The 11,324-nt window shown below is 37.8% G+C and overlaps 1 protein-coding gene across 1 annotated transcript; it reads right to left on the bottom strand.

Moving 5' to 3' along the window:
* Positions 1–8,316: 8,316 nt before the first annotated feature.
* On the bottom strand, positions 8,317–10,840 carry LOC130511941 (uncharacterized). Its single transcript, XM_057009888.1, has 2 exons — positions 10,452–10,840; positions 8,317–10,152 (listed from the first exon to the last, which is right to left on the bottom strand). Exon 2 carries the CDS (start codon positions 9,675–9,677, stop codon positions 8,550–8,552), a length of 1,128 nt encoding a protein of 375 aa, XP_056865868.1. The 5' UTR covers positions 9,678–10,152; positions 10,452–10,840; the 3' UTR covers positions 8,317–8,549.
* Positions 10,841–11,324: the final 484 nt, after the last annotated feature.

Raw genomic sequence — 11,324 nt, 5'->3', positions numbered from 1 at the left:
TTATGATTTCAATGCAAAATTTATTGACTTTTTAATCTAATCTATTTTTCTATTGGTTGAAATCTAATTAGGTGTATTGGTAATGATGTTTTTATCTAGTAAATATACAAAATTAAATGTTTTATTAATCTGTGTGCGGAAGTCTAGAACGACAAATAAATTGAAACGGAGGGAGTATTAATTTTCTATGCAAAATTAGATTTAGAAATATCAAACGTTAACTCTCTGTTAAAAACGTTAACTCTAATTAAAAAGGGATTATGTCTGGTCTTTGAAAACACAGAAACCCTAGAGTAAATTTTGGAACGACTCCTACGTGAGAAAGTGATTTCTGGTGTCAATCAAGTTATCTCTGGCAAGGAGGATGGTGAAGACCTTCTTTGGAAACGGAAACTTGTAAAACACAGTTAAAAAAAAAACTCTAGTAACCTGTCTTCATGTCTTGTTTTTGACTGAAAAAAACTTGATATTGTTCTTGGGTATTGGGATGTGCTGGAACGTGTATCCATTAACACCAGTTTCATCAGTTTTTTTGCTGTATCTACACTTGACGTCCTAATGGGTCTCTGGTTTGCTCCTTCAGATTATCCTTACATACTTAAACAATTCCAACAGATCAAAGACACAAAGCACAAGCAGAGAATCATGTTCTTCATTCTTAGTTTCTGTCCAAATATACATGTGTTATTTCGTAACTATATTCGTCGGAAATAGCGTTTACTCGCCTAGAATCACCTTCAGTTCATTCAAATCACTCTCAGAGTGATTTTAGGGATTTCTAAGTTTTCAAAGACCAAAGACGTCTTTTTCTGAATTAGAGTTAACGCCACTAACTATAAATTAACGTTTAACTTTTTTTAGTCTAATTTTGCATAGTCAACAAAGAGTTTGGGATTAAATCTGCGCTAGTTATATTTGGGTATTAAAAATGCTAATGACTTTTAAAATTGTTTTAATTTTTAACAAGGCAATAATACATTGTGTTTTTTCTTGTGTGAACATATTTTAGTTCTTTGTAATCTAATATATTAAAAAGGGAGTACAAATAGAAATCAACCCTAAGTTTTCCTCGATAATTATATATGCATGCTACTGAACTAAAACACAGTAGTTTTAAAGGACTGCAATCTTCTATTTACAAAAAAGAATCTAAAAACTAAAATTGATCTTTGCAAGTAAAAGAAAAATTGGGAGATTGATTAAATTATTAGGTTAATTTATTGGTTTATTGAAAATAAAATTATCATATTAATAATTTTTAAAAAAATTTAATCATCAACTGTTTGAATTTTGAGATCAATAAATCTAATCCAGTTATATATAAGAAATGGACTCTTCTAATTTAATTATTACAATACTATATATATATATATTTTTTTTTCCGGACATTTCAGTTGCAGAATTTTAAAATGAAAACAATCTAGATTTATCTAATATATAAAATATATTAATTATAAGAATATATATATATATATATATATATATAAATGTATTTAAACTATAAATGTCTCTCGTCAATTTTTCATATTTTGAAGTTGATTTTTAAATTAATAAAATCTAATCTAAATTTTATTTTAAATTATAGTAATGAATTCAAGAGTTTTGTTATATAAAATTAAATATGAATATTAGTAGCGAGGAGACACGAATCAAAGTGTAGAATAAAACTGTTTTGTCTCCCATTCTAGAGTTGTATAAATTATTTTTTTTTTTAAATGAGAAATACAATTGACAATTTAAAAAAAAAATTAAAAATGCAAATTTTACCATTATTATGTTTGGAAATACTTAAATTTACATTTTTTATATGATTACTGTTAATTTATTTACTATTAATTATATAAAATATACAGTGCATAAAAAATAAAAATAAATATCTATGCAGATGCACGGATTAATATCTAGTTTATTTTTTAAAAAGACATGCAGATTTATTATATTTTGAAAACTTCATAGTGGCGCATGATCTTAGCCTATAATCATGAAACTAAGATAGGATTATGTGATACTTTTCTAAGTTAAGATACATGATTATCTACTATATTAAGGCAGTTGTTAAAGGAAAAAATAACGTAAGATATTTGATTACCTCTTAATGACAGCATCAATTTAGGACGTCTACGTGAAATCAAATTCTTGAATTTTTTTTTTTTTTTTGTCATCTGTTGAATTATATTGATAACATGAACATTTATATACAACACAAGCCGACAAGGAACCATCCTTTCGGAGCCATAAGCCGGCAAGGATCACAATCTTTCCGGAGCCAGATAAAACTACAAGATACAAAAGAACGAAAGGATGAATTACTAAAACATAAGCAGAGAACCTCATAAATAGAAACCGAAGTGGATGTCTTGATGATAGCGACCATTGGGGAAGAGCGTACCGATCTTCAAACAACGGATAGAAACAAGTTAAGGGACCTTGTTTGATGACTTGAAGAAATTTTCTATCCAAAGAACCAAAGAACCAATTTGGCAGAGACATCAAAGCTCGCACAACTATAAGCCGGTACTTCCATTGGCTCCAGCCATATCGTAACACAAATAACACCATTTGGATCTTCATGAAACCGGAGAAGACACTCTTGTCACGAACCAAAGCAGAGACCCTCCACATTTATTGAAACAAGACCCAAAGCTTATGCATAACCCATAATCGTTCCTCCATATCCGACGAAACCAGGGAGATAAAGAGAAGGACAAGACTGAACCCCTAAGAGCTTCAGAAACTCAAGACGTCAAACCGAATCGATACGTATAAACCTTAAGCACAAAACTGAACCGGCTATTACGACCACCACTAACCAGAACTAATGTACGAACCGAGAACAGTCACGCCATCGAACCTAAACCCATCACAAGACAATCCATCCTAAACGCTAGAAAACAAATAAAACCGAAGCAAACTAACCACTTAAGGAGGCCGCATATAGGAGACACTTCAGGCTAACAGAGACCAAAGTTCTTCATCGGAGACAGACCCAACCAAACCAGCCTAGAACCACCGCAAAGCCACATCAGAAACTGAGCCTTTCATCTCTCCAGATCATCCCAAGCAAAAGAGGAACAATATCTCAGATCTAGTGTGAGCCACCACTTTGAGTCACCGATGGATAACACCAAAACCTTTCAAGATCGAAACTTTAAAAACAGGACCTCCGCTTGAAGATATCTGCAGCCCCCACAGCAGAAGACAACAAAAACTACAAAAGCAGAAGAAATAAAACGAGCAGACCCGGCGGTGGCGCTATCGGAGCCACCACGCGCCGGTAATCGGAGATCTTAGCAGCGCCGCACTCAGGAGACTTTGAGAGAGTCGAGAGAGAATTAGGTTTTGTCAAATCCAAGAAATTAAATAGTATCTTCTTCCAAAAACGTAAAGAAATCAAACCCAACTAATAAAATACTATCTTCCTCAACCTTCCTCTATAAGATTAAAAGCATTCCAAAAATATCCAGGGTAAAACCAAACTTTATATTTAAACGCCACTCAAATCACCATCAGCACCTTCCTCTAGGCTCTGATCAAGGCAATCTGATTGTTTCTAAGGATCCAGATATCAAAGAGATGGAGAACCCACCACCTACAGCTTCTCTGGACTCTGCAGGTACTACAAATCCTTAAATCTGTAGTATTGTATAGAAATATTTAATAACTCCAGGACATTTTTTTTTTGTCATCAAATATACAGACTCATATAGACTCTGCACACCAAACTGGTAGTTCTGCATCCATGTGAACGACAAAAGACGATTGTTGCCTGGCACTACGTGCTAAATGATCCGCCCTTGAGTTTGCCGTTTGTGGTACATGAATGAGTTGTGAGCTGTGGAAACTACTTCGTAACCTTTTGATATCCTCCAGATAACTTGCAAACGCTGGCCACTCCTCTGGTTCCGAAACCATCTTCACCAACTGAGAACAATCCGTTGCAAACGTAACCTGAAACTGTCGTAAATTTCTCATGCATTCCATTGCCCAAATCAGTGCCTCCACCTCCGAGTGAAGTGGTGACATACTAGGTCGAACATTTCTCGCCCCCATCAGTCCCTCGTATCATTCCAGGGTACTAAACCAGCCTTGTCCCGAGAAAGGGTCTTTATCCTTCCATGAACCATCTGTGAAACCCCATCTCCCTGGGATATTGACTGATTGATTTACCTAGGTGGTATATTTTGCCGTATATTCAACTCTTGAGCCGCAGCCCACATAGTAGATTCCGTTTCTGCCAGTTTTAGAGTATCCCTCGCATCAATATCCAGATTACTAAATACCTTGCCGTTTCTTGCTTTCCAAATATACCATAGTATCCATGCAAACTAGGAATCATTCATCTTGGGTAAAACTCTCCAGAATAAGTGATCCATATTAGTGAATAATGATTCTGTTCGAAAGATATCCGGGTTTATTGGTATTGTTGATAAAGCCCAAACTTGCCTTGCTGGAGGACATTCAAAGAATACATGATTCAAGGACTCCTCTGCATTCCCACATCGATCACAGCTAATTTCCCCTTGCATCCCACGTGTTCTTAAATTCTTTTTAACCGCAACACACCCTGATACAATCTGCCATAGAAAATGTTTCATCTTTGGTGAACATTTAACCTGCCAACAAAAAGCCTTCAATGCATCCACCGTTGGACCATTGAAAACTGGTTGTTTTTCTGTATCTGGGTAAATCCTTTCCACCTCATATCCTGATTTAACCGTATATTTTCCATTATTAGTAAAATGCCAGCCATCCTTGTCTTCCATACAAAATCTACTGAGAGGTATACTTTCGATAACCTGCGCATCCAAAGGGTCCACCAAGGCCCGAATGGCTTGTGAGTTCCAAGTCCTAGAACCTGGATTAATAAGAGAGTCCACTGTAAGTTCCGGATACAAATTGTGTTGATTTTTGTTTGCTGGTCTCGGGCGAGTGGTTGGGAGCCAAGGATCATTCCATACTGAAATAGATGAACATGTTCCCACCCTTTTAATTAGTCATTTGCTAACCAGAGATCTAGCGGATACAATACTCCTCCAGCCATATTATGGAGAGTAAGAACGGATTGGTTCCAGGGATGAAGCGTTCCTGAAATACAGACCCGTAAACACTCGAGAAAATATAGTGTTTGGTTTGTTTATTAGACGCCAAAGTTGCTTTCCTAGCATCGCCGTATTAAAATTCATAATATCTTTAAAACCCAGTCCATCTTCTTCCTTTGGGAGACACACTTTATCCCATGATTTCCAATGCATTCCTTTAGTACTTCCCCCACGACTCCACCAAAATTTTGCGACCGTGCTCGTTAGTTTCTTTATAGTTGTTTGTGGTAGTCTATAACAAGACATTACATGGTTTGGTAAAGCCGTAACCACTGACTTAATAACCACTTCCTTACCTCCTTTTGTAAAATATCGAAATGTCCACCCATTAATTCTGGTATCCAACCGATCTTGTACGAACCCAAAAACCTGTACCTTAGACCCACTTAGATTTTCTGGGAATCCCAAATAGGACCCCATACCTCCGATATTTTGTATCCCCAGAATATCCCTCATCTCTTGCCTCCTGGTTTCCTCAATCTTGTGCCCAAATTGAATAGACGATTTTTGAAAATTTATCAGCTGGCCCGATACAACCTCGTACTCCTTTAAGATCCTGAGAATAGTTTCACACTCATCCTTCTGCGCTTTACAAAAGAAGAGACTATCATCCGCAAATAGCAGATGAGATATTGATGGGCACGCTCTCGCAACTTTCATTCCCGTCAATTGTTTTCCTTGTTCCGCTTTCTTTATATTTGCAATCAGCGCCTCAGTGCACAAGATAAAAAGATACGGGGATAAAGGATCACCCTGCCTAAGTCCCCTCTGTGGGATTATAAGCCCCTTTGGTTGTCCATTTAGTAAAACCCGATACTGAACCGAGGAAATACATTCCATTATTAACTTCGTCCAATGTGGATCGAATCCTAGTTTATTGAGTAGTGCTTGAATAAATTCTCATTCCACCCTATCATATGCTTTACTCATATCCGTTTTTATCGCCATATATTATTCTGACAAGATTTATTTGTTCGCAACCCATGGAACATCTCTTGAGCAATAAGAATATTATCCGAAATTAACCTTCCCGGTACAAAAGCCGATTGAGTCTCCGAAATAAGCCGTGGGAGACATATTTTCAATCTCTCACAAAGAATCTTTGATATAATCTTATATCCTACATTGCAAAGACTAATGGGTCTCAGCTCCGTCATCCGTGTAGGTCTTTCCGTTTTCGGAATCATACAAATGTTTGTAAGATTTAACCTTGGATCCAAATCTCCTGTAGTTAACAAATTGTTCACCAATTCCACCAGATCTTCCTTAATAATATGCCAAGAAATTTGAAAAAATAAAGAAGTCATGCCATCCGGTCCTGATGCCTTTTCCGGATGCATCATAAATAAGGCTTGTTTCACTTCATCCTCCGTTGCAAGACAGAGCAGCCGTTGATTCATCTAGAGTGAAATGGATGGGACCAGTTCCTCCAGAAAATTGTCAAAATTTGAAGGATCAGTAGAGGTAAAAAGACTCCCAAAGTAGTCCACCGCCACTTTTTCCACCCCATCTGCATTCGTTATCCAATTACTTGCCTCATCATAGAGTCCCACAATCCTATTGCAAAACCGTCTTTGCCTTGTTAGTGCATGATAGAAATTAGTATTAAGATCTCCCGATGAATACCACATATTTATACTTTTCTGATGCCAATAATCTTCTTCATCCTTATATGCCTCTTGCAGCTTCTTAGTCACCTCTATGATTTCCTCTTGTGACCTTGAATCATCTGTTTGTACTTCTTCTAAAGCTTTTTGGAGCTCTGCAATTTTTTCCTTCCCAAACGGTGGGTTATTTTTCCTCCAAGCCGCAATCTCATGCCTACAATTACTAATTTTTAAAACTATGTCCTCTGAGATTCCAGGACCAGATTCGTTCCATCCCGAAGCGATCGATTCTAAAAGACCATCCTGCCCAATCCATCTTTTATCAAATCGAAACTGCCCTTTTCTTTTGCGGACTTTATCCTCAATAAAAGCAATTACCGGTCGATGGTCTGATCCTATCATTCCTAAATATTCCGTATAAGAGACCAGATATAGAGTATGTCATTCCTCATTGGCTAAAGCACGGTCCAATCGACATCTAATTGTGACAGCTCCCTTACCCTTTCCACGTCTCCCTTGCCACTCATTTTATTTCCCCTAGCCGGAAATTCTAAAAGCCCACTGTTTCTTATCATGTCATTAAATGGAATAAATGAATTAGCACTCCGTAATTTACCTCCCTCTTTCTCATGATTACCGATGATTTCATTCAAATCTCCAATTATAAACCATGGTTCCGATCTTGCCAAACCGTACCGTGTCAATCTTTCCCACACATGCTCTCTTAATTTCTGTACCGGATCACCATATACAAAAGTTAAGAAAATCTTTTTACCAAGAGTGATGGCTTCCACATCTATCATTCTATTACTCGTATACAGTATCTGTGTTTGAAACTCATTATTATATAAAAGAGCCAAGCCACCACTTCTCCTATTCGGGTCCACCGTAACCAGATTATCATAACCCAAATGGGCCTGTAAACCTTGTATAAAATCTGCATCTTGTTTTGTTTCCGATAAAATAAGAAAATCTGGTTTATATTTTTGCCACAACTCCCGTAAATAACTCATCGTCCATTTGCTTCCCACTCCCCTACAGTTCCAACTTAAGATTTTCATAAATAATAATAATTAAGCTCTGTTGAGCGAAGAGATAAAGATTCGATGATATCTTGATCTCTCAAAATGCCAAAAGGACTTACTATCCATCTACCAATGAGCCATATAGAATCCTTAAAATTACACCCATTAACCCAACTATAATCCGACCATCCATACTTGTCCGTAATGCAAGATATGTCACCGTTCGCTTGATCAAAATAATAATTCCAAGAAACAAAGAAGAATCCATACGAAAACCAGAAAATAAAATACCTTGTACCATTAAGAGTCCTCTCAAAACTATTATTATGAAGTACACATTTACAAACAACACCATTCTCACCTCTCCGTTGCCTAACCTTCACCAAACGTTCCCACTTTCGCCATACCATAATGAACCATTTAGTAATCCCAAACCATCGTTTCCAACTTCTCCAAATACAAACGCAATACTTCTAACCTGTTTCCTCTTGAAACCAGCTATAATTCCCAATCATCAATATTAGAACCGAAGTTACATAATAGACTAGTGCACCTGCCGAACCAAGACAATACTCAAAACACAAATCCAATGCAAAAAGACATTCCAATACTTGACTTGAGCAACAACAAAAAACCAGAAAAAAACAACAAATAACCAAAAAAAACAAAAGCCACGAAGACCAATAACAGCTTCCCCATTTAACCCAAAAAATAAAAGCTTGCTCATAGAGTTTATTAAAAACTTAAAGCAACACCCCACAACAAGATCCCCATACTGCTGATGAATCTTCTTAATAATGGCTACTGTATCCATAAGACTATGGTTTCTGATGGACCGCAAGCAAGAGTGAAGCAGCCTTACTCTCCTGCTGGTGCCTGTTGTCCCCCGTACGCGTTCCTGCCTTCACCGGAGCTCGCTTGCGAGGTGAAGCAAGGCCTTTGGCGCTTCTCATCTTTGTGCTCGCTGCCGTGCTGAGAGTAGATTTGAACAGTCTTTTCTTCGTCGCCTGTTTCGTTTCTGCTGTCGCCTCCATCTCTGCTTGTTGCCCTTTTGCCTCCTCATTCACCGGTTGCTCGTCCACGTCATCAAGCACGGCATTTTCCTCAAGCTCTAGGTTCATCGCTGCCATTTCCTCTTCAGTAAGATCCGGGAGCTCATCCGCTGCTTCTAGGTCATCCCAATCCATCACCTCATCCTCCCTTATCTTCAACTGTCCCTCTACTAACCCCTGAAGCTGCTTGAGTCCATTCTCCGTGTCTTTAGGGTCCGAAACGACCTCAGCTCCCATCGCCTGCGTTTCAGTTAACTGCCTTTGAACGCCTTGAGATGGAGGGAGCTGATTGTCGTCCCTCTCAGTCCTAATCTCTCCTTCCTCTTGTGCCTCTTCCTGCGACCAAATTTGTTGTCTAGGAGTCTCTTTTTTCTTCCCTTCCTGATCAAGGAAATTCTCCTCATCCCGTTGCACTGTTCTGTTCCTCGTCTCCTCCCCATTTCCTCTAGCATTGCCTTTATATCCAGAAGGTTTCCTGTTACTTCTATCAGCAACTCGAACCCACTTAGAATATGTTTCCTCAAACATTTTACCCTTCCCCTTACCATAGTAATCCTTTGTATCCCTTTCACGATTCTGTTGCGCCCCATTACCATTAATCACCACCCCTTTGAAGCTTCTAGCCCTATCGTCGTGCTTGTTCCCTTCATGCCATCCTCCACTACCCTCACTGATCTCCATCTTCCTCTCAGGATGCTGCTTGAACCCTTTCATCAATGGGCATTTTGCCTCTTGATGACAGAGACTACCACAAGCCTCACAGTATCCGAACAACTTCTCGTACCGCAGTAAAATAGGTACTTCCTCCCCTTCATAGAATTCTCCACCAGTGAAGTCAACAGAGGTTTCAAAACAGAGTTCCTTGAAGGTATCCACCACCACCAATACTCGCATCAGCTCCAAATCTACCTCGATCACCCTTCCAATAGCCTCTCCAATTTTTTCAAATGTTGGGATGGTCCTGAACTCCTTCGAGACTCCCAAAACCCGAACCCAAAAACGGTATCTCCGATGGGTAGTTTGGTGACCTCTTCGGTTGCCACTTTGCCAAAGCTAACATCCAATAATCGAAATGATATGGTTGAAGCTTTAAGACACCATCAATATCCTCCTCCTTCTCAAACTCGAACTGAAATTTACCCATCCCCAAATCTTTGCCTACCACCCGATCCACAAGGTTCCAGATTTTCGGGAGATTGGATAGGAGAGCCTTCATCTCCTGTGCCGGAGGATTCATGCACCGTCCGACCAAAATCTTGGAACACGATTTGATGAGATCAGAATTGTCAAAGTGAGCCACCGTAATCTTGAGTCTCTTCCGAGTTCCCTCTCCGTTCCTTGTATCCCCCAAGTTCCCAATCAAATGACCCTGTGTCATAGTGAACCAAGTTAAACTCGATACTGCTCTGTAAATAACGAATGAAAGTTAAAAAAATTTGACCGTAATGAAAAATGTTCTCGCGTCAATTGAGTCTTTATAGTACACACACAACTTCATCTCACTCCTCCGTTTAGAATCCTCGATGATATGAGAGTAATTAAACAAGATTTTCACAAATCTCATCCCAAAATCACCATAACCATATCGATTTCTCCATATCCTCAAGTTTCCAAATCCAACCAAACCCATTTCCCAGTTTGTAAAAGATAAAATAGCAAAATAAATACCTTGATATCCCAACGATTGCCTAATGATACAGAAGATGATCGGAATCCAAATCGCCAGCGGAGCCAGGCTGTCGTAAATCCCAAAACTTTCCATTCTTTGTATCATCGCCATCCCTCTGCGACTGCCTAGAGATCCCCTCTTAACCTCACCCTTACTCGCCCCTTCGTCACCATCTTTCCCCATTTGAACCCTCACAATCCTCCATTGATATGAAAAAGATCCCCTAGTAATCTCACTCTGATTCTCCCCATCATCACCGAGAAACCCGATTCGCCATCCCCAATCGATTCATGGATCCCACTTCAACGAAATCATACCGAACCCTAATCGCCTCTATCGTCGCCCTCTCTCTCTCTCGCATATGTTTTTGTCCAAATAACTGATTAGAATTTGCAAAAAAAAAAATACACAACTCCAGGACATTATATTTATGTTATACTAGGTGGATGCCCACAATTTTTTGAGTTTGAATGTTTTGTAACAATATATTTATTATAGTTTGTCAAATTAAGATATTTTTTCATCATTAAAAATTGTATATGTGTTTACTGTTAAATATTTTTAAAGAATAATTATTTTGAAAAAGATGATTATGACTATTTTAAATATCTGTTGACATCTTTTATTTATTTTTTACTAAAATTAGTTATATATAATATTCATAATTCAGTTTTTTAATAAAAATGAGTTTTGAATGTATGTAGTATTGAGACATTTGATTTTTAAATAATTTGTAGCTAAAGTCATATGGCTTTTATTAAGATAAAACAATATGATTGTTACACATTCTCTACATATTCATATTCAACTACATAGGAATATAAAACTACTATATCAATTATATAAATTACTTTTGAAATATATTATATTGT

The sequence above is a fragment of the Raphanus sativus genome, chromosome 1, assembly GCF_000801105.2.
Source record: "Raphanus sativus cultivar WK10039 chromosome 1, ASM80110v3, whole genome shotgun sequence".
Classification (NCBI taxonomy): Eukaryota; Viridiplantae; Streptophyta; class Magnoliopsida; order Brassicales; family Brassicaceae; genus Raphanus; species Raphanus sativus.
The sequence above is the reverse complement of the archived record's forward strand: the minus strand, read 5'-3'. Positions and strand labels throughout refer to the sequence as shown.

What these genes read in the sequence shown, in the direction of transcription:
- LOC130511941 (XM_057009888.1), bottom strand. Translation starts at nt 9,677, where the DNA reads ATGCGAGTATTGGTGGTGGTGGATACCTTCAAGGAACTCTGTTTTGAA.